A 23525-nucleotide genomic window follows, 5' to 3' on the forward strand; every position below is an offset into this window, starting at 1 on the left:
AGAGGCTCCATGGAGATCAGGATCATCCCAGCTTGCTCTGGGAAGGAAGCTGGAGGTCTTACCATGATGATGCAGATAAAAGCCTCATCTTACTTTGGGAAGAAAACCAGGCAAAAACAAAATCCCACACTTAACACAGGCCTGTAGGATCTGAGTCAGCTTCTCCAAGGAAAACTCTCCTATTTCTCCCTCCCACACAGCCCATGTCCAGCCACTGGCCCTGCTGCCCAGCCCACTGTCAGCACAGCACAGCAGGGCAGCAAAAAGGGAGCTCAGCACGAGCAGGACTTGGTGCTGGCAGGCTGGGGAGGCAGCACAAGCAGTAGGGGTACAAGAAAATCTACCTCTGCTCCTGGAGATTGGGCAAAACCCCACGATTCTTTCAGGGCTGTGGCTGCCTCCTCCACATTTCTAATCTTGAAGTGTCTCCTTAGAGATGCTGAGGATACCAAACTGGGTCTCTTCCCCTTTGGTGGCTGGGGTTGGAATTTAGATGGGTAAGGCTCACATCTGGAAAAGAACACAACTATGAACAGGGACCTGCAGTGGGAGGGAGGGACACCTGCACCAGCAGCTCCTGGCCAGGATGCAGCCCCTGGGTGGGTGCTGGCACGTTGACCTGAGAAATGGTTTGATCCAGCCCTTCCCAATCCAGGCTGGAGCAGGTCTGTTCTAAAGGCAGCCCAGGGATGACACTGAGCTGCTGCAGCAGCTGCAACTGCTTGCATTGAGCAACTGCAGAGGACAGGCATGAACACCTGGTGGGGATGCAGAAAGCACAGTGGGAGAGGGAAAGACAGAGAAGGCAGCAAAAAGGTGAGATCTGAGGCACCGAGGGGCAGACCCAGCCAGTGCCCAGCCAGCAGAGCCCCCCCAGTGCCCAAGGCCAGAAACTCTGCAGCTCCACCAGGGATTTATCAGGAATGTTCCCCTGACACTGCTGGGGGGTTGGTTGACATTTCCCAACACTCCCAGGCGACTCAGGTCGCATTCCCCATCCATCCATCCATCCATACATACACAGGCTGTGGTGCTGGGATCCTGCCAAGCTCTGCCAGCCTTGGGCTTGGGGAGATTTCTGCCAGCTGTCCTGAGCTCCGTAGTTGTGCTCTCTGTTCCAGGAAGCAAGCAAGAAAGATTTAAAAAAAAACAAAACACAAAACAAACCATAACAGGGAAACCTAAAAACCCTTCAACAGCTCAACCTTGCTCAAGTTATTTCTTTAGGGACAGCTACCACTCTCCAGCTGAAATGCTGGGCTTTTGGGGAAAAAGAAAATTACATGTTCACCTCCAAATCAAAAAGGATTAAGGTAAGAGAACCTTTCAAACTAAAAATTATTGGCCCAAAGCTTTTACCTTTGCAAGAAATCTCTAGTTAAGACCAGGCTGACAGTTAAACAACTGGTCCTTCTGGTGGGGAGAAACCCTCCTCTCTAAGGGAAGCAGCCTGATAGTTGAAAGCAACTGTTTGGTCAAACTTCAGGCTCCCTGGCACACCTGCATTGCCTGTCCTTGCTGTTCACTGATTTACAGGCAGTGCCACAATGGCCCAGGTTCCGGTGTCTGGTGCCATCCAGGGAATTTGGCATTGCCATTTCCATACGTTTTAATATAAGTTTCAATCCTTGCAACCCCCTTCAAATGCCAGCTTTCCTTTCTTTTACAGAAAGCTCAAGGTTCCCAGAAGTCTTCTGACGTCCTCTTTTGTGCTCAGAGAGATGACATTTTCAAACAGATGTTTCCAAAGTTAACAGCATTTGAAAGAAGAATGAACTCAAATGCCCCTGGATTCCAGTTTAGCCGAGCTCCATTCTGTGTCAGACCCTGAGATTGCCACCTCTAAGGCAGGAGCTGTTTGTGCCCCCCATCCCTGCTGTCCTTCTCCCCAGCAGCCTGGGCCTGTTTTCCCCGGCAGAATCCCTGTCCCTGTGCACCCTGCCAGGAGCAGCTGCACACAGGCTCACATCTCCCCTTGCCCTCACCAGTGGGTTTCTCTCATCCCCGAACACGCCGATGACAACGTTGGTGCGATGAGTGCCCAGGGCCTGCACTTCCACCACAACTGGGATCTCTGCTGTGCTCTGGGGCTGCACAATCCCACAGGGCTTGGGGCTGGAGTAGAGCACAGCAGAGTCCTCCTTGCGTTTCTGGAAGGGACAGAATGAAATGCAACTTCAGAGGCACCTCTGAAGAAACTTTAGACTCCTTAACATCCACCGCAACAGCAACTTACACACACGTTTCAAACTCCCCAGCACAAAGGTAAAAGGCACACACAAGATGCAAGAATTGTAGGCTTAGCACTCCCAGGGGAACCTGCAAGGAGGCTGCCAGCACAGGCATTGGTGTCTGTGGATGCAGCAGCTTTTCACAACCCTCTCAGATCTCCCACATGAAAACACCCTGAAGAGCAGAACATCAACTGTTTCCTCAGGAGCTTCAACTGCCTCCTAAAGTTTACAGTCGGGTAGGATCCTGCTCTCAGCAGATCTATAAGACTGAAGAGAAACCAGCAAGGTCTTATCCAAACCCTTTTTTCCCCTGATAATCTCCTCAGTAATATTTGACAGAAGGAGGTGGATGTGATGCCAAACCTGGGGAATGAGCCCGTAGCAGCCAGGAAGGTGGCTGGGATTCCTAATGATGATCTTCCTCTCATATGGCACCTTCAGGTGGCACTCATCGTACAGCACGACTGGGGAGGACACTTGGAGCTCAGGAACGAGACATCTGGGCAGAGAGATGACCCCAGGGCAATCAGAGATCCTGAGAGAATGGAGAACGTTTCCCCCCAAAGATTGTGCAATGGAGCAGAACACATTGGTCACTGTCAAATGCACACATTGAACAGCCCTACAGGGATAAATTGCCTTCTACCTCTTCCCACTCCAACACGTCTTGTCAAGGAGGGGCAAACCCTGAGAGGCAGCACCCAGAGGCTGCCAAGTGCCCCAGGCAGAGCCCTTTGAGCCACAGCTGCCTCAGCCCCTCCTTTACCCAAGAAGGCTTGACAGGACTCCTGGAACAGTCCCAGTGAGCCACGAGCTCTGGGGGAGCCTTCCCAAGAAGGATCAGTGCTCCCTAAGGCTCAAGGAACAAACAACCCTAGTGTCTCATAAAAATGACTCCCTTCTCTCCCATGGTGCTGTTGCCCTGCCTGACAACTCAGCTGCTGGCCCCAGCCTTGGAGGGCACGAGACAGCAGCTGCCCCACAGAGGGGCTGATCAGCCACCCCCTCCCAGGCCCTGCAGCTCCCTGGCTCCTTCACTGCACAGCTCCAGGCACTGACTGGCCCCAGCTCCATTTGCTTGACAAAATGGCAGCCCAGGCACTGCCTGCATGGCTCTGCCTGGGAGAGGGAACAGCACCAGGGAGCTGCATCCCTCTGGCATCACACTGACACCCACAGCAGCACAGCAGGGTGGAATTCTGCTGCAGCAACAACGACTTTTGGTTTAAGTCTGAGAACATGAAAGCTCAAAATGGGAAGCACAGGGAAGGAGAAAAACTGGAGCTGACCTGCCACATCAAGGCTGCTTTCCCCTCATAAGACCTTGCCCTCCCCACTCTTGCTGGGAGCCACTTTCCCCTGTCATGTGCCCTCATGAACAGAGCCAGACCCTGACTCTCAGCAGGCTGCCTGGTGTGTCCCAAACCAATGCAGGGTGGTCACAACCAGCACAACTCCATCTCTTGCAGGAAGAAGGAGAGGAGGCCCTCGGGAAATTTGTTCCACCTCAAGCACCAAAACCCAGGCCAATCAATGATACCATTCCTGGTCCCTTTAGAAAAGGGCCAGGACTGTGCTGGGCTGTGAGCAGGGGGGCTTTTCACCACAGGCTGCTGTCCAAGCACTGCTGTTCTCATGTCCAGCTGGCACAACATGAGGCCATTAAGCAGCTCTTCTCCTTGGCAGCTGCAGCCAGCAAAGCCTGTGCAAGGCAGTGCCTGGGGGAGGCCAGGAAGGGCTGGTACCTGGCTGTGATGACCACTGATGCCACTCCCTCACCAAAACCCTCCAGGTCCACCAGCAATCTCCTGTAGAATTCCATCACCGTGTTGGAACACAGGGTCACCTGGTAGAAAAAAGAACAGTAAATTCTTCCTTACAAAAGCTCATTACCCACATGTGACATCCTCCAGTTCTTGAGGAAGGATTTGGCTTTAATTCTTCTGCTGGTCCATGTGTAGAGCACAGTCTCAGAGTAACAAAAGCCTTCTGGCAATAGCAGATTTGTTAAACACACCTTGCTATCACAGCATCGGTCAGCTTCATTAAAACATTAGACTAAAGCTCTACACACCACTGTATTCAAATTAAGGGGCCAATTTCTCATCTGACTACAATGACATAAATGCAGAGGAAATCTGACTTGAACACAATGAGTTCAGCTTTACAGCAGAAGGCTGAGGGCAAAGTGTGGCCCAGCAGGTGCTGGGCAGTTCATGGCTGCCATGGTACCCAGAGCCCGGGCTGGCTCTTAGAACTCCGGCACCACGCCAGGAGTGGGGAGCTGCCCCAGGGTGGGCATTTACCAGAGGCAGAGCCCTCAGAGCCACTTGCTGTACAGCGCAAGAGACAAGCCACCACAGGGACCAGGCAGAGGAGAAAGGAGGAGGCTCTCTGTCTTGAAGTTCCACAAGGAAGGGTTTATTCCAAATAAAGGAATCAGAGGCACAAGAGCCCTGGACACTCCTGTGCAAGGGCTTTTGTAAAAATACAAATCAGGGGGTGGATACAAACAGCAAATCAATAGGGAATCCTCAGGGGAGGAGTGAGGGGATTACATCAAGTGTCTGGGACCACTGGGGGTAGGAGGGTAAAGAGGATGGGTCACATGGCCAATGGGGTCTCCAAGAATAGGGGAATTCCAAAGGGGTATTGCAATCAGGGATTGGCCCGAGGTTCAAGTGGCAAAGAAGGTTTGGGAACAAAAGGGGCTGGGTTGCCTAGACAGGCAGGGAAAAGAGCTGGAACAAGGGGCAGGGAACGGCATGAGGGACAGCATTGAGGGAGGGTAAAACACAGGCGTGAGCCAACTCAGGGAGAACATGGGTGTACAACAGAACAAGGAATCGATAAAATCAATTTGAACCGCAACACATGGCTGCAGAGGTTTTTGTCTCCACTGGAGATCCCTGCAGTGAACACAAATTTTTCTGCTCCTCAGGAGAGGGAAAATGAGACCAAGAAGAAAAGTTAACTGCTTTATACAATGACATCTCTCTGACAGCCACCTTCTGCCTTCATCCTTGCTCTGCCCACTTGCAATCAAAGAAATCGCTCTCAAAAGCAAAAGAATGGCTTCAGGACTTGACCATATGGTCTTGATCTCAGTGTAGGATTTTGGAAACAAACCAGTGCTCCTTGAGGAACATCCCGGCTAAGCCAGCTAGCAGAGGCCTCCCAGCAGTGCAGATCTCTCACTGCCACGATGCTCAAAGCTGGCACCAGAGCTAAAGCCCTCCCACACTCCAGTGAAGCTTCAGCCCTGGTGCTGAAGCATCTACGGCTGGATTCTTCCCATACCTCAATGTCCTGGTGTCCCTGGGGGAGGATGGTTCCTTGGCTGGGATTCATGGTGAACTCCCTTGGCTCCACATAGAAATGAATTCCCTTCCTCCAGGATGGGTCACCTTCTTTGCGGATTTGATCAAGGCTGTCCACAGCCGGCTGCGTGCCATCGTCCGACATGCGGAGCTTGAATGTCACGGGCACCATGGAGCAGTTGGTGAGGCGACATCTCTGGGTATAGGGAAAGCCTAGGAAAGGACACAAATATCCATTCAGGCACCCATTATGGCATGATCCTGGTGGGAATATCCTGCCAGGATAAAAGTGAGATTGGAGTTGAGCTCTTTATTTTCTGAACTACAGCTCACCGAGAAGCTGCATGAGGAATTAATCATCACTGAGTTCCCTTTGACACTGATTCCAGACTGCAGCCTTGAAAATGCCCACTCCTAGCCCTGCTGAACACTGCAAGCTTCTCTCTTTGGGAGGGGAAGGAGCTCCCTCCCCTGCCCCAAACCAGCACCAGTTATCTCTCAGTGATGAGTGTGCACCCAGACCCAGCATTAATTCTGAGAATTCAAGCTGTCAAATTCCCTGGTAAGTCTGCCAACATTCCCACTGTTTTCACGATACATAAACAGTGAGTTGTCATTGAGAAGAAGCAACAGCAAAAGGAAATGAGGATGGAATCAGGAACTAGAATGTGATGCACCTTAATGCAGTTTCTCTCTGCAGGACCCTTAAAGCATCTCTTGGTTTGGGCCAAACAGACTGAGCACGTGACAGCTCAGAGTCCACTCAACTGGGGGCAAACCCCAGCCTTGGTTTGAGATTAGCAATTAGGAACCATGTCCCACCTCACCCAACAAACAGGGACATCACAGCCATGCTGCTCACTGTGATTGTGCCTGCAAGGGGATCCCCACTTTGGCTCTGAGATTTGCTTTCCATCCTGCAAAGCCAGAGATACCGCCACACATGGTGGGGATCTGTCTTTTAAAGCAGGACAGAGACTAGAAAATACTGCCTTTCTATTCCTTGCTTCTATTTGATCTCACAATGGCAAAATGCCCCCTGAGGCAGCAGCAGTTCACAGCCTGAAGAGGCTGCTGGGGCAGACCAGGAGTGAGGGATGCTTTTCTGTTGGAAGGCACAGATCCCTGACGCTGTGTCCCAGCCCAGGCAACACTCACCAAAGGAGATGTCCCCGAAGTCGAGCTCAGGGAGGTCGAAGTGTAAATTCGGTCCAGTGACGCTGCCCCTGGAGGCCGAGGACAGAGCAGGAAAGGGCTCGGTTAAAGGCATTGCAAAGGTCCGGCTGTCGTGGCTCGGGGCACAAAACCTGGGCTCAGGGCACCCTGGGTTTCCAACCAACACAGCACCGTGTGCTCAGCACAGGGCCCTGTGCACAGGAGGCAGCTCAAGCCAAGTGGCCAGCAGCCAACAGCCACTGATGGGCAGGCAGGAGAAGCCCCTGGGATGCTGGGGGTCCCATGAAGGACCCTGAACACACACCCAGACATGGCTCCGTGCCTCAGTTTCCCCAGCTGCAATGGGATGGACATCAAGGTGTCCCCAAAAAACTTCTGTAACCAGCCTTTCCAGCCACAGGTGCCCTGCTTTGCTCCTTCTTAGCTGGAACTGCTGTTCCCGTGGAGGAGCTTTCTCAGGAGAGTTTGACCCACACAGTCATTACAGACACAGTTCTGAGACATGAATCCAGGGGAGCCCCAAACATCCTCTGAAAAGAGCAGCAACAGTTCTACCCAGGGGACAGGTGAATCCTAGAGGAAAGGACTGGTGAAATGTTCCCTCTTGATTTCCAAACTAAAAAAGCAGCACTTTTCCTCCAAAAACAAAGCCAGCATAATTGTTTCTCCACTATGGGCAGACCTACTCACCACTTTTCTCTTGCCAAATAATAACTTCCTTGTTCCTTTTTATCCATCTCCCTTATCTTATTGGTACAATCAAGTGCAGATTGCTTTCATTTCTTTACTGCCTTGAGCCAGTGCCCCCCAACAGCAGGAGCCCAGCTCCAAAGCTGCAGAGCAGCCAGCATCAGCTCTCCTGCTTCCACTCCATTATCCCAGCAGCACATGGCTCAGGCTGGCAGGGACAAGGCCTCACGCTGCTGTGGTGCTGAGGACTGAGCTCTGCCTCCCCTCTGATCAGCCCTTCTCCCTTTGGCTGGGCCAGGATTGTCTCCTGCCATGGCACCAGCCCATGGGATGGTACCCCTGTCCTTGGCACAGTTCCTGCTGCACAGTTCCTGACTCCCACATCAGCCCTTTGCTGGCTGTGCAAAGGAGGCACCAGAGCACTCTGTGCACAGGAGCTGGGAGCACAGCTTGTCCCCCACAGCATGGCCATGAGAGGGGAGCTGAGGCTGCTGCTGCCCATCTGGCATGGATTATTAATGGAAGTTTTTAAAAACACTGCTGCTGGGGCAGAATCCCCCAGGCTGGCCCATCTGCAAAGCCCTGGGGGCCTTGCTGGGTGTTCAGGTGGGACATCCCAGAGCAGCTGCTGCCCAGAGCTGCTCCATCCCACTGCCTGCCATGGCCCAAGGCAGAGGGAGATCCCTGCAGGGAGGAGTCATTGCAGCTCCTGGGTACCACACAGGGCAGGAGGCATCCTGACACTAAGGCAATGCCAGGATCACAGCAGAGATTAAGACCTCAGGCATCACCTTTTTTCTCTGCTCAACCCCAAAATGAGGTAGGTGGGGGATGTCCCAGAGACAGCTACAGATGTGCCCACCAAGCTCCCAGAGTCCTTACCTGATGGTCAGGATCACAGGTGTAGGAGATCCAGCCACACTGAACTGCAATTTTTCCTCAAAGCTCCCCAGCACGGTGGTATGGAAGGAGATCTGAACAGTCTGGGTCCCACCTGGTGCAATCATGCCCTGCTCAGGCTCAACCATGAAGCAGAAGTCCACATTTGTGGTTGAAGGGATATAGGTGAAGGGAGCATCAAGAGCTCCTTTGTTAATCAGTTCCACCTGCAGAAGCAAGAAAGCAAAATGGAAATACAGGTGGAACCTTCCCTTCTTGTGAGTTATTGTCTAATGATGCAATGAACACCCAGCAAAGGCAGAAGATGCTTTGTGCTGCTGAATGGCAGAAGTCAAAAGATACAACAGGACAAGTTCTGCCTTTGGGTTTTCATGCAGAGCAGTGGCAACTCCACAGACCTGCAGTCACCCTGGGCTTATCCCATGGACACAGAGCAGTGCACCTCTGCTCAGCATCACCAAGCTCATGGGGAGCTGGCCCTGAGAGCCCTGAGTGGGGTGATTGCAGCTGCGGAGTGAATCACCCCAGAGCTGCTGCTGCCCCAGTGAGCACAGCTCCAACAGCACCATCTACTCATTCACCTTTCCCATACCATGGAAACAATTCATTGAGAATGAGGCATCAGCATCAAAATGTACAGACAGCACCATCCTTTGGTAAGAAAACTCAGCGTGTCTTTCCCTTCCCCAGCCGCGCTTTTGAAAGTGTCTGGCATGATGTAGTGCCTCATTTTCTACCTCTTTGAGTTGCTCCCTCATGAATTTTTTGCAAACTTGACACTGTTGGGGGGGAGGCAAATAGGTAGAAAAATCCTTTGCTTTATTCCCAGGAACACTTTTCTCCTTCCAGAGCCAGAGATGCACCAAGGCTGAAGTGTGGTGAGGGACTGGTCAGCAAGGGAGAGAACTCCCAAGCCCTTTGCAATGGCCAGCACTGAGCCAGGAGGCTGGATGGATTTCCTGTGACTTCAGCAATAAGCAGGGACACTTGACTGGAAGCTGTTTGCAGTGGGCTGAAGCTCAAAGGCAGCCAGTTTGTTGCAGCTGCTTCTGCAGAGCCCAGTCCAAAGGTGCCTTGTGTCTGGCACTGCCACAAAAGCCTCTGAACATGCAGCTTTTTGACCCAGTGTTGGTTTCATGTGGCAAGGGGTTGTTTTGCAGGAAGCCTCCCAGCTGATCCCTAAGGAAGGCTGCCCAAAAGCAGGGACTGGGGCTTCAGGAACAACAGACACACGTTTCTGACCCCCCAGGTTGGAGCAGTACATCAAATATTCCCTGCTCACAGCTGCCCAGGTTGGCAGCAATTCCACAGCTCCACCAGGCTTGCTGCTGCCTCGGGAGCCATCAGGATCCATCCCAAGCCCTGCTGCTCACCTCATAGACATAGGGGGTGGAGACAAAAACATTCCCAAGGTTCAGCGTAGGAGAGCTGAGTTCAACCAGGGGTCCTTGGCCTTCCCCTCTGAGGCACAGGGGCAGCCTGATCTCACGGCCTGGGGAGAGATGTCCATTGCAGTACAATCATTCCCTCTGTCACACTGGATTTTCCAGGCTGCCTCAGTGCTAGTCCCTGACTCTGAGCTGGATGTACTCATGCTTGGAGCTACCTGGTCTAGGGGGAGGTGTCCCTGCCCATGGCAGGGGCCTTGGCACTAGATGATCTTTAAGGTCCACCCCACCCTCATCATACTGTGATTCTGTGGTTTCCTTCCCGTGCACCTAGAGGAGCTTTGAAATCCATTCAGTGCAGGCACAAAAGCTCATGATGAGTTTGGCAATTACCAAACTACCCGGGCCAGGAGCACAGGCCTTTGTTGCCCAAGTGCTCCCCTTCTGACACTCAGCACTGTGTTCTGTTTCCACAGAGTGAGAGCTGCAAGGGGACAACTCCCACACAGGCAGAGAAGCAGCTGCTGGCCAAGGGTGCTCCTTCTACAAACACCCTGTGCTCAGTGGGGCTCAGCCACCTCTGCTCTGCTGCTGTCTGGGCACTGGGAGGTGATCCAGGGCCAGGGAGCACATTTCTAACTCAGCTCCTTCCACCTGATGATGGATCCATGGCAAATGGACCCATCCTGGAGGCCAGGGGCCTGCAGGGGCTTAGTGCTTGTTCACTAAAGCTGTTCTGCTCTGGAGCTCTCTGGCCTTTGAGGAAATGCTGGCAAAGCCGTGGCATGAAAACCTCTCCCTGCACTGCCTGGGCTGTTCTGGGATCAGTAAGGCAGAGCCAGCATTCTGAGCCCTGGCCTTGCACAGGAGACTCCCTGGAGGCTGCAGGGCCAGGGGGGATGTGCCAGCACTGCCCTGCTGACCAGGGACTCTTCCCAGCACTTCCATGGGAGCCCAGTGGGCTCAGGCTTGCACCATGGCTTCACTGAGGGGGACAGGAGCAGGGCAAAGGAGCTGCACCTGAGACATGGCAGTAAGCCACACTTTGATACTCCAGTGCTTCCAGGGCTTTGAAGGTCACCGTGATTTCAGCCGAACAATTCGGCCCAATTTCTCCCTCCTACAACAGAAAGAGACAGCAAAGCATTGCTCTTCAAACTCCACATTTCTTCTTTCCAACCACAGGCCTGTAAGCCTTGATTGAGCATCAATGATGAGTGAACAACACAAGCAGCCAAGGAAAGCCTCCAAACCCAGCTCAACACAGCGCTGGAAGCTCTCAATGCTCAGCTGATCAGCTGCCACTCTCCACAATATTCCTGCTGCTCTGACACAAGCTCTTGGTCCCATCATGCTGCTGTCAGCTCCATGGGATGTAAGTGCCACTGTGCACTGGTGGCTCTTGGCCTTAGATGGGCCATAGGAGTAACCAAGAAGAGACAACTACAGATATTAGTTAAGCTGTTTTGAAAGAAAGCAGAGGTTGGGATTATTCTGGGCTTTACTGCAAGATGAGAAGGGATTTTGCTCCGTGCAGACACCGGGCATTCATCATCTCTCCCAATGCCAGTACTCAGAATCAGGGCTCTGGCTGATGGGAGCATGTGGCAGTTTGCTTGCATCACCAGAAATGGAAAAGGTTTTGTGTCCCTGTGTGCAGGAGAACTCCAAAGGCCCATTTCAACCTTGCACCCTTGTGTCCAGGCTCACACAAGGATGACACTGGAAGGGACACTCAGCAATAGTGCAAGGCATGGTTACAGGAGGGGATTGGCATTTCTGTCATTAACCTTGGGCTGAATTTGGCCTCCTTTTGCCAGGGAACCATTGCAAGCTTCAGGTCAGTGTGTGAGCTGGCAGTGCTCCAACAGCCTCTGCTGAGCCCCACGTGTGGGGGGAGCCCCTGCCTACAGGAACTGCTCCCTGTGACACTGCAAGGACATGCACACAGGGCCTTGAGCTCCAGCCTGGCAGCAGAGCTGGGCTGTGTCAGGCTCCCAGCCCTGCCTTGAGCCTGCAGGGCACAAATGCTTTGAGCAGGGAGCTCTGCAGCCGCTCCAGAAACTCCACGTCCTCCCTGCCAGCACATGGGGCCAGCTGAGGATCTGCCCAGTGACTGCAGCCGGGGGAAGGGTGCTTGGGAGGAGGAAGAGGAAGAGGAAGAAAATGAGGTTCTCGGGTGTCACTTACCAATGGCTCAATGAAAAAATTTTCACTGGCGAACAGCAGGGGGTCATCTTGCACCTTTGCCTTCTTCTCCTGGACCCTGCTTCTCAGGAGGGCAGTGTGATCTTCAGAAAAGCCCTGCACCTTCTCTACTTCTTTCTCCTCCGTGAAGTTTTCCAGCCACTCCTCACCCGATGGGTGCAGCAAACGACACTGCCTGCAGCCCCAGGGAGAGACAAGGCCAGCTGATCATTTAATAAGCCACAGATTTGCAGAGAGAAGTGGGAGTGCAGGAGAGCAAAGCACTTGGGGAGGAGCAGCAGCAGCTCCCCAGCAAAGGCTGAGCCAAGCCAGGAGGGTCCCACATGGATCAGAGGATAACTTGTTGTTCACTGGCACAGCAGGGAGTTTCACCCCACACTTGCAAGCTCAGGAGAGGTTTCCAAAGCCAACATCCCTCCAGAGAAACCTCCTGGCTCAAAGCCTCTGCCAAAACTGAGGGAGAATCCACCGACCACCTCAGCTGGCTTTTCCTCCCACTGAGCTGCTTGGGGGATGCACATAAAGGTCACAGAGCACCCACTGCAGCACTTCCCTGGGAAGGGGAGATGTTGCCAGGTCATGTAGGAAGAAGATTAGAGAGACAGGAGCCCAATTAGAACCTGAGGAAATCAGTCATTGCAACCAACCTTTCCTTCCCAAAATGCCATTCCTGGTTGGAGTATAAATGGAACTGGAATGCTGAGTGCTGAGCTCCTGAAGCCCAGGGACACACACCCCAGTGCCAGGCATGGTTTACTTGGCCTAAACCATTCAAAAGCACCAACACCCCCCTGAGGCCATAGGTTAGTTTCAGTCTTGGGCCATATCTCTCACTGAAATGCATCTTCCAAACCAACCTCCTCTTCTCTTTATTCTCTTCTTCCTCAGAAGGCAAAGCCTTCCACTGGAAGTGGGCTGTGATGTTACTCCTGTTTTCGATGAACACGGTTGTCTGGTATGCCATGGTGATGAAGGTCTTGCCAGCCTCCACGGAATTTGTGCTCAACGCAACATCAACATCTACAGCTTCTCCATGGAGCTTTGTGTGGATACTCTCTTCACCTGGAACAAAGCAAAGGGGAGTCTTTGCTCAGCTCACTGGCTGATGGAAGCACAAGGAACAGAACAAATCCCAGGGCACAAAAGAAGGTGTCACAGTTTTTATCTGAATGAGCAGTTCTGTGGATCAGTCCATTTGTCACATCCTGACATCTCTGTGTGTAGAGTGGTGAGGATGTCCTGGGCAGCTCCTTAAACCCCTTGTTTCTGAGTGTGTTTGTAGAGCTTTGGCCCCAAGGTGACAGGATGGACAGTGGGATTGGTCAGTGTGCTCTGGTGACCCACTCAGATCACTGGGATTTCTGCATCCAAGTCCTTCAGGTGACAGGGTGAGGAGCCCTGTTCAGCCCTGCCTGGCCCAGGGTCTCCCTGGGCATCCCACGAGACTCCCATCTCTCCTGATCCCTTGGATCCCTTGTTGCTGACCAGCAAATATGCCTGGGGGCAGGTGGGCAGCAAAAGGAGGCCCAGAGGAACAAGTGAAGGGACAGCGCACAGCAGGAGGGGACACAGGTGAGGAAACACAACCAGCCTGGCTCTGCAATATGACAAACCACTCTCAAATGAACACCATGACAATCATCATCATCATCTCCCTGTCCAAACCCACAGCCACATCAGTCTTGAAATATTTTCTATTGTTCTGATCTCAAAAACCAAGCTGGCGCATTGCACATTAAATAAAAAAGGGACAATAGAAAGATTAATAAGTACAGAGCAGCTTCTACATTAAGACTGAATGGGATTCCTCAGTCTAGAAATCAAATGGGAGATAGATGTGAGAGGTTTGTAACAACATGAACAGCCTGGGAAATGGGCACAGGGAAAAATTGGTCTTGATTTGTCACCAAACAGGAACTTGAGGGCCTGAAAATGTTATTAGACAGAAACTACATCTATGTGTAAGGGCCACATAGAAAAAGGATGTGTGACAAGCCAGTGGAGAAGCAGCATATGGGACAGAGGTGTGCAAGAAATCCATTGCATTGGAGAGAGTCTGATGGAGACCTCACATCCAGCACGGCCCAGGAATCAAATAAAACTTCACCCAGGCATAGCCACATGGTAGTGGAGAATCAGGGATCCTCCTTCCTCCACTCAGCAACTCCCAGCAAAACAGGAATCAAAAATCTTCACCCTTTAGACGGGATCCACTTTCTCAAGCCCCTGAACACCAAGGAGTTTTCAGTTTTCTTTGGGCTAAAGCTGAACAGGGAGGTACCTCTGGAGGGAATGCAGGGGGAGGGACAACAGGGAGCCATGTGGAGAACTGTCCTGTGCCCTGCAAGGGCCAGCACTCACCTGTGTTGCAGCACAGGGACCCAAAATGTTCCCCGTTGGTCAGCGCATGAAATGTCACTGTCACCTGCATGGTGTCCCCAGCAGCCAGAGTTCCTGCGGTCGGCACCACGGAGAAAGGACTGCAACACAAAGAGAGGGATCAGGGCTGGGGGGACACCTGGCCAGGAGATTCCTGCTGCACTGCAGCTCCCTTGGGCAAGCAGGGAGCAAACCAAGCACAGGCAGCAGAGGACAGAACAGACAGGCTCAGAAACAGCCACTGAGCCACTGCTGAGGAGATCCAGCCCTCACAAGATCCTGGGGGTAAAATGACCTCAGCTCCCCCATACTCTGCATCCAGCTCTCTGCAATGAGGCTCAAGGGTCCCACTGCCAGCAATCCCATCAGAGAATGGTTTGTGAAGAGCACAGAGAGGCTTCAGAGCTATCTGCATGCAGAACTTGACACTGACTGCCTCAGGAATTTCTCTTTTCCTGCTGCCTATAAACCTCATCTCAGGAGATGCAGATGTTAGGGCACTACCTGTCCTGGGATATTACAGCCTAGGAATCAGACAGGGAGAAGGAACTTTTCCTTGAAGACCAAGGAATAGTAACAGTTGAATTTGCAGTGGGATTCTTTGGTTTATTTTGCCTTGAAAATATCCTGATTTAGCCTAAAAAGGGCACATTTAATCAACATTTCAATGAAAGCTGCTCTAAGAAAAGGAGCAGTCAAAACTCTGAAAGAGTGCAAATGCAGATTAGAGCAATAGAGTGACATGGAAACCCAAAAGGAGGATGCTATTTACAGTCTGAAGGATCCCATGCAAGCTCAATGAAGCACCATGAGCAGGAGCACATCAAGGAAGCAGAACAGGAGGTTTCTGTGTGTTTACCAGCAATGCAGTCTGGGACTGTGGCTTGTTATCCAGGCTGGTAACTGTTGCTTGGCCCAGCAGAGAAACTCTGTGTGAGGTGTTGGAAATGTTAATGCAAATGTGTTGGTGCACTTTGGATTTAACAGGAGCCATCAGGATTGGTCACCAGGTAAAGAGCTCTTGCCTGACAAGCACAAGACTCTGTGCTTTGATGCTCAGGGACAGCTCAGGGGAAATGTGCTTTGTGCTCTTCTCCAGCCCCACTGAGGAAACAAAAGTTCCTGGCCTGGGTGCTTTGCTGCTGGTCAATCTGTCATTTCAAAGTCTGTTCTGGGGAGTTTGGTGATGATTCCATCACACACAGAAATAAAGAGAACATCTGGCAAGCTGAGCTTGATTGATGTCACTTGCTTCAGGTTCAGCTCATTCAGGACCTCTTGCTGCAATGATGGGCTGAGCTGTTCCCATTCCCACTGGTGAGACCATCACTGCCTGATGGAGAAGCCTTGGGCCAGCAATGTTTATGTGCTGGACGTGAGACTTTGGAGGGAGGGGAGGAAAGACAAGGCCTCAGCAGCCCCAGAGCCAGATCAGTGCACGTGCTCCTGCATCTGCCCCGGGGCTGATGCCAGCACTGCTGCAGGTCCCTGCTGGGGCTCGGGGGGATCAGTGCCTGCTGGGGGCAAGGCACGGGATTTTCTTCTTATTCTTTTGCCAGAAATTCCACCAGAACAGAGAAGCTGCCATTTAAGGGAATCCCTGGCCACACTTCAGCACTACCTTCCATTCCATTCCATTCCATTCCATTCCATTCCATTCCATTCCATTCCATTCCATTCCATTCCATTCCATTCCATTCCATTCCCTTCCCACTGCTGCCCCATGTTACATGTTCCTGCCCTCAGATGGCAGGATGGGAATAACACTCCTCGGGGTGACTTCAGGGGTGACTTCTTTCTCTCTTGCCTGAGAAAGAAGGTATCTTCCTCTTTTCAAATTATCAGGAGAAGAGGATCCAGCCAAGTCCAGGACTCAGTTTCAGGACTGAAAAACTCAGTGCAAATCAGCCCCTGCATCTCCTACATCCCTGGGCTGTACCCACTAGACTCCTCTGTTCCTGCTGTAGCAGTCATCTGCATTTCAGCCAACATCACTAAGCTGTTCCCTGAGCCCACAGATAGAAGAGCTGTGAAGGAGACATCCCTGACACTGTAAGAACCAAATGAAAACCACTGCCAAGAGATGGGGCTGGCAGGCTAAATTTTGGCCTTTTATCTGTTAATTGTGAGCTGTTCCTTAAGACAGTTCTCACCCTGTTAGAGCTGCCCTTTCAATGAATCACCATTGCACCCAACAGGCAGAAAAGAGAAGCTATGGAGGGGGTTTTAATAGGTTGTTTTCTTCTGCTTTTTAACTAGGTCCATTGGTTTGTTTGTTTTCTTGTATGGCATCTAAAGACAGGTCCAGATCTCCCAATGGCACCTTGCAATCCCCAGACACTGGTCTTGCTTTGAGCAGTGTGTCTGCTCAGATGATTTCCAGCAGAAATTATTCTGTACTTTTATCTTCTAAATCAGCCCAAGTGCTTTTCACATATTTCCTAAATATCTCCTATTTCCTATACACCTGTGCATATACCTATGGGCATGTGGTACATTGAGAGGCATTAGAGGAGCTCGACCTTCATGAAAGCTCCCAGTGAAGAGTTCATGATCTTTTGGAAAACATTTAACACAAACCAAAAAGAAAAAACAGCAGAAACACAGGAACTTCAGAGTATTCAAAAAGAAATCTCAATGAAAGGGGGCACAGCCTTATTCAGAGATTTAAATCATCTGTTTGAAATCTTAAACTGGCTTTCAAAGGTTCATCATGGAACAGAAAAGGCAGCTGATGCTCTGAGGTGACAAGGGAAATCAGAGCAGCTTTAGTAACAGGAACTGCACCAGCTGCCCACAGCACAGCTCATGTTGGGCATCTGATGCAGGGACCACTGGAGAGCCACGTGCCTGGGGCCTCCCAGAGAATGGGTCTGTTTGGCTGGCAGTGGTGAGGAAGCATTTCAGAAGCTGCTTGTGCTCAGCAAGCCAGCTACCAACGTGTTCCAGCACCCTCCAGGAAATCTGGGACAGAGAAAGCTCAAAGGCTGCATCCTGCTAAGAACACTGAAAGCAAGAGCAGATGCCATCCATCCTGCTCACTTCCAGCCAGGGCTGCAGGGCAGCAGCTCTGATGCTCTGGTTCCTTTGCTGCTCTTTCCCAACTCTGCTCTCACCCAAAGGTGATATCCTTTGCACAGGGACAGATGAGCTGCCTCACCTCTGGGTGCTCAGCTGGTAATGAGCTGTCCGGTTACCGACATTGCGAACCAGCAGAGTCTTCTGGGTGCTGTGCTTGACCGGACACTCGGAGAAGTCCACCTGGGCAGGGAAGTCCAGGATGGCTCGGGCACCGATGGCCCGAATTGGCACAACGATCTTCTCCTTTGCCATGATACAGGTGAGCTCATGGGAATAATCCTGCAGGAAAAGAAACTGGCTCAGCACAGGGCATTTAGTGCCATCCCCGTGGCAGAAGAAAAACCATTTCCTGTAACTCATCCATGGCATCAATTTGCCGGGCATCAATTTATCTATTCCACCCTAAAATGAACACTGAGTTTTTCTAATATGTCACATTTTAAAGGCACCAGTGCCCTTTGCAAAAGCTATCCCAGTGGCATTAAGCTCTTGTGTCACTTGGGTCATACGGAGAACTGCCCTAGGCCACCATCATTTTCACTCACAGATTTTAATGATATTAAATAATTCCTAAGCTCCTTCTAAGGAACATGGAGCTAGGGAACACAGCACATTCCTCTTTAGGTTTCTATATTCCCACTGTCTGAGAATAGGACAAAGTGTTCAACTGACTCTAAGCAGCAAGAGGAAGATGAGAAAACAGCTGCACCCAAAGAGATCCTGCACCTCTGGCCTGGTGCAGAAACATCAGTTGGCTCAGAACTCCCCTCTAACTTTGCCTCTCCAACCAAGGCAGGAGAAGAACAGTGCTAAGAGGTTGCAGGATGCTGTTGGAAAGAGCCTCTCTTTGTTTGCCTGCAAGGCTTCCTCCCTTCCATGCCATGTCCTAAACCCTTCTGTATGAACAAGTCTCCAGATGCCAGCAGTGAGATCAGACTTGCCAGGGCCTCAGCACTGCCGTTCAAACCTCCATGCAGAAGCACCTTTGGCACGGAATGGGTGCCAGCTGACAGAGCAAGCACAGTGACAGGCATGAAGACAGAGCCCCAGCAGTGCCACTGCCACAGGCTCTGGGCCCACAGCTCTGCCTGCAGCTTGTACCTGCCCTACACGAGCTCCTTCAGGCAGGTGTCCAAGTCCCCTGCAGCTCAGCAACCTCCTGCTGACCAAGGGCACCCAGAGCCCAGTGTGCCTGTGCCAGGCTGGGCTCACGGGCACAGCACATCCTCTGCCCTGCCCCTGCAGCTGTGCCCTGGTCACCTGTGCTCTGGGACAGCACAGCTGCAAGGCTGCAGAACAGAGGGGGTGAAAAAGCACCGTCTTTGCTCCAGCCCAGGGGCAGGCAGGGAAGCTGTTGGCAGTCAGGAAGGAGGAAAGCTCCCTGACCTCTTTGTCCCTCGAGTGTTTTCCATAATAATGAAACCCCTTCCACTGGACCTAGAGATGGCTGAACATCTGTCAACATCTCTTTGTCATTTTCATCCTGTTCCTGTGCATCTTCCCTTGGGAATGCTCAGGGATGTGCAGGGAGGGGAAGCAGAGCCTGTCAGGCCTGGCTGCAGTGCCTGCCAGCAGTGCCAAGGTGTGACTGGCTGCTGCAGGCTGCCTGCCCAGGGCCTGGAGCCCAGCTCACAGCATGCAATGGGCTGGAGCAGAGTGCAGGGAAAACAATGGCTGTGGAGATCATTGTGTGCTTTGGCTCCTCCAGCCTCACCTTGTTCTCGTCGGGGCTGAAGCGGATGCGCACAGGGGCGGAGGCGCCTGGTGGCACGATGTGGTACACATCACTGGGGCAGGCCAGCTGGAAGTAAGGTGAGCTCTCCATGCAGACCTTCACCATCTGAGCAATCTGCAGCAAAGACATCACATGATGATTTTGCCACTTGTGGAAACGAGAGGAGACCTGTCCATGCCCTGCTGACATCCCTCCCTGGCCCCTTTTCCAAAGCACTTTCAGCTGTGCAGGCACAGGCACATCATTCACAAGGCTGAGCTTGAATCCCTCCTGTCTGGCTCCAGCATTGTGGCCAGGGCCAGTAGGGCAGTGCCTGGTGGGAAGGAAGGGCCAAGCAGGTCAGCACCAGCAGGATGGAGACAGAGCACCTGAACCAAGGCATCTGCATATTCAACAAGGCCAAAAAACCTGCTGGCTTCTGCCTGCACACAGCCATGAAGTTGTCATGTTCCAGGAGCGAATGTGCTACCTGAAAGCAAAGCATCAAATTGTCCTGGGGGAAGGAAAAAATTCCCTTCTAGCAGATGAGGTTTGGGTAGGGACGTTGTGGAGATAGAGTCATGCAGGCAGAGCAGCAAGAGAGGAGACCAAACCACTGTGGCCTTCCTGGGAATAAAAGTAAACCTGAAAAGCAAAAGAAGGAACACAGCAAGACAATCCCTAAAACAAGGAGATGGCAAAGAGAATTTAAACGGGCAGTAAAGCAGCAAGGAGGAATCATAAAACCATGAGAGCATTCAGCTTGCCAAAAGTGATGGAAACACAGACAGGCTGTGCCTATTGACTCTGGGCTTCAAAGGCATTTTCTGCCTGGAGAAACATGACCAGCACTGAGTGACAGTGTGGTTCCAGTATGCAAAGCCAATCTTGGCTCTCCAGGGCTTCTTGCTGCCTGTGCAGGCAAGCTGGGCTGCTGGGCATTCCTGCCTGCAGCCAGCAGGCCAGGTGCTGCCCTCTGGGATTCACAGACACAGCACACATGCATTTTCCAGCACACAGATATCATCAACCCCTGAGCACCAAAATGCTCTCAGAAAGTCTAAACCAGATGATTTGGACTCCCTCCTGTCTCTTCCCACCAGCCCACTCTTGGCACAAGGCTCATTTGAGAAATGTTTCCCTGACGGAAATTCCAATGGTCTCTGTTTTCCTCTTTACACTGGAAGACAACTGGTAACATTTTTCAACTTTTTCCCTCTCAACTCTCTTGGGAAACTGCAAAACAATCACAAGTGAAGGTGAAAACCTCCAGGAGCGTTGGATGTGCTGTGGTTCTTCAAAGGGAAAGCAGAGCACCGTGTTGCTTTTGGAAAAGCTGAGCAGAGCTGAATGAAACTTAGCAGGAGCCTGAAGTGGCACCTAAAGGCCTCCCACTGCTTCTGCTCCATCACTCTGATTGCAGGGCTCTTTCAGAACACATTTCCTGCAGTGCCAATGCCATGACTGAGAAGTGATTCCAGCATAAAGTGGAGAAGACTCAGCCCCTGAGCTGACTGTGAGCTGCACAAAGGGAGCCAAACAGTCTGAGAGAGGCAGAGATTCCTACCAGGAGCCAAGATTAACCAAGGAAACCCAGGATGTGGTATAGCTCAAGGCAAAGCATGAGAGCAGGTAAGAACTGTACAGGTTCAACATTCCTACCAATCCAGAGCTTTCAAGAGCAGGAAACTCCTTTGGCATAGATACCATCAAGGCATGGCCAAAATCAGGGGACAGTTCCCAGCACAGGAAGATTTCCACAACTTGCAGAACAAAGGTGCTGAGACATTTTCTTCTGGATGTGCTGCAGCAGATAACTTGCTTTGCTGTACACTGGGGGAATGACAGCACTCTCCTCTTCCAGCACAGTGTTAAAGCTCCAGGTGCCAGCACTTACCTTGTCCTTATTCATGATAGACAGCACCATTTCAGAGACCTCATGAGCAACGACGTTCTGAAATACCAGCTCTCGTGGGGAAACCCCAATCACGCTCCGTTTCGGGGGAGCTGGTGACAGCTGGAGAGGCGAGAGAGCAGGGAGAGGTTCAGCTGCTGGGAGGAAAGTTCATGAAGGATCCCTTACACTGATCCCCAGTGAAGCACAGACTCTGGGTGAGCATGTGTGCCCAGGACACACTGGGCAAACTCTGGCTCACCCACCTCTGCTCTGAGCTGATCAAGAACTGCTTGATCAGCTTAGAGCAGGCTCAAGCCAAGTTGCTCTTTTGATTTCTCCAGCTTTCCTTCTCCAGAATGCCAGGCAGCACGTTCCTTAAGCACAGCCCTGTGCCCACTGGAGCACTGACTGAGCACTCATGGAGTAAGTAAGACCCACAAATTGACATCAGATTCAATTTGGGGATGTCCTTTACTCTGAGACAGGGAAACTGAGGCCCACACAACTGCAAATACCTGTTTTGAACTAGAACTTAAGCATCAGTAAGAAGAGAACAGTACTAGAGGAGGTGTGAGAGATGAGGTGGTATTTGGCTGAAGCCAAAAGGTTTTTAAGTGAAAGAATGGAATTTGTTGGTACTATGTGTTGTTTGTAGTTTGGATTTGTTCAGCTTGGTGTGTTGGGTGTTGCTGTGAGTTGGCAGCACCAACTGGCTGAAGACCTGACCAAAAGGAAGGAGGATGAGAGGAGAGGGGACAGAAAAGTTGGTGCTCAGAGAGAATGGAAGTTCTTGAGTACCCCTCCGGGGAAAAGGGGCCAGGGACTGTCCCAGCTGGGTACAAAGGGGATACAAAGATTGCTTTTTTCTTGGAGGGTGTGTTTGCTCCTTTTCGGGGGCAGGGAGACACACGCCTCTCTGTGTGGTTGCTAATAAACAGTTTTCTTTTGCTTGGATGATTTTGTCCCCTTTCATTGCATTTAAAAGTTACTGCCTTTCTAACAGAGGTAAAGGCAAAAATAAAGTCAGGAAGTCAGGTAAAGGCAAAAATAAAGTCAGGAAAAAGACAAGTGAATGAGGATAGAAGACAAGTGAATGACAATGCTGAATGAGGATAAGCTTCAATTATTTTCTCAGCGACTTGGGTAAGAGTAGAGTTGGTATCTCCTTTTTCCATTAGCTTTAAATGGGTGCTTTCTTGTATTTATTGCCATCTTATTTAATACCATTGCAGAGGCATGTCTGGAAAGACACAACAACAGCAAATGCTTCTGGACCAGAGACATTGCTTTAAGAAGGCTCTGCCCTGCTTTGTCTGCCTTCTCCAGTCACACTGTTGTTACACCAGAGACACAAGCAGGTCTTGTGTGTGACTCCATGAGGAGACACAGTCTGCTGAAGGGAGTGGCTGCAGCACACTGTGCCTTAGTTGTGCCTTTCCCTGAGGTGTTCCCAAGGCCCCTCTCCAGGGCAATCCTTAACCTGGATTGTGTTCCGTGTCGCTTGCTGCCAATTTCCTGCTCAACAGCCCACCTCGGTCACCTACCCCTTTGCACTGTGCTTTCTACTGAGCCAGTCCTGCCAGAAAAGCAGCTTTAAACACAACTCTAAGTAGGCACTGATCCAGATAAAGCACATCCATTCCCTTCTGCCCAGGGCCAGTCCCCTGTACATCTGGCAGCCTGCAAAATCTAACACCCCGTCAGGGTCCCAACACATTGTTCCAGCCCAAAGCAGTAATGCAATTTGTTTTGCTCAATCTGAAGGAATTCCTGCAGGTCCTCGGCCTCAAAGGCCAACGCTGCCACTGTGGAGGGAATGCTGTGACCCCAAGCATTTGATGGTGACCACACCAAAGCAAGAGGTGGCTCCTTCAGCAGGAGAATGGCAAATGGCAATTTTGTGCCTTTGCGTCCTCAGCCTTCCCCCCCTGGTTTTAGCAATGGCAGCTACACTCCAGCACAGCCCAGCAGCTTCAGCAGAGGTCATTTGTGTTGGCTTAGTGCAGATCAGGACTCCTAGTCCACCACTCCCAGCAGTTTGCAATGGCAACAGGACCTGGACACTGAGGTCTTTTGCTGGAGGCGAGCCTGTCACAAGCACTCACCCTCTTCAAACTTCATGTTAAACAGAAAGGAAAAGAGCGGGAAAAGGCTACCTTTGGACGAGTCTCACTCATGTCGACACATGGGCCAATTCTGGGCAGAAAACTCCCCCCAGTGCTGGCCTCCTGCTTTGAGTTGACAAACTTCTCCCTCTGGAACTTAGAGGGAAGCAGCTGAAATGCAAAAACAAAAAAACAACAAAAAACCAACCAAAAAAAAAAAAAACCAAACAGCAAGAATGTCAGAGATGTGCTTGCTCAGAAAGGCTTTCCTTGAACAAGTGGCACTGATGAATAATTTGTGATCACAGCCACTAGGACAGTTCTGGAAACCCTGGAAGTTGCCTGCTGAAATACTTAGCACCAATAAATTAATAATACAGAGTGCAATAGACATACTCCAGCCACATGGCTCTGTCCCATGAGTCTCTCTGTG

General features: G+C 51.4%; 1 protein-coding gene across 1 annotated transcript; it reads right to left on the reverse strand.

The window, feature by feature from the left end:
• Positions 1-504: 504 nt before the first annotated feature.
• LOC143693054 (hydrocephalus-inducing protein homolog) lies at positions 505-23164 on the reverse strand. Its single transcript, XM_077173102.1, has 16 exons — positions 23144-23164; positions 20988-21107; positions 19091-19225; positions 17456-17655; positions 14278-14396; positions 12774-12978; positions 11899-12091; positions 10729-10828; positions 9694-9812; positions 8303-8526; positions 6713-6780; positions 5535-5767; positions 3980-4080; positions 2670-2733; positions 1986-2084; positions 505-510 (listed from the first exon to the last, which is right to left on the reverse strand). Exons 1-16 carry the CDS (start codon positions 23162-23164, stop codon positions 505-507), a joined length of 2007 nt encoding a protein of 668 aa, XP_077029217.1.
• Positions 23165-23525: the final 361 nt, after the last annotated feature.

The sequence above is a fragment of the Agelaius phoeniceus genome, unplaced genomic scaffold (genome assembly GCF_051311805.1).
Source record: "Agelaius phoeniceus isolate bAgePho1 unplaced genomic scaffold, bAgePho1.hap1 Scaffold_115, whole genome shotgun sequence".
Taxonomy (NCBI): Eukaryota; Metazoa; Chordata; class Aves; order Passeriformes; family Icteridae; genus Agelaius; species Agelaius phoeniceus.

Coding starts and splice junctions, on each gene's coding strand:
- LOC143693054 (XM_077173102.1), bottom strand. CDS start 23,164: ATGAGTGAGACTCGTCCAAAG. Junction 19,226..20,987: donor CTATCATGAATAAGGACAAG/GTAAGTGCTGGC, acceptor TCTTTGCTGCAG/ATTGCTCAGATGGTGAAGGT. Junction 8,527..9,693: donor CCACCCCCTATGTCTATGAG/GTGAGCAGCAGG, acceptor TTGCTTCTGCAG/GTGGAACTGATTAACAAAGG.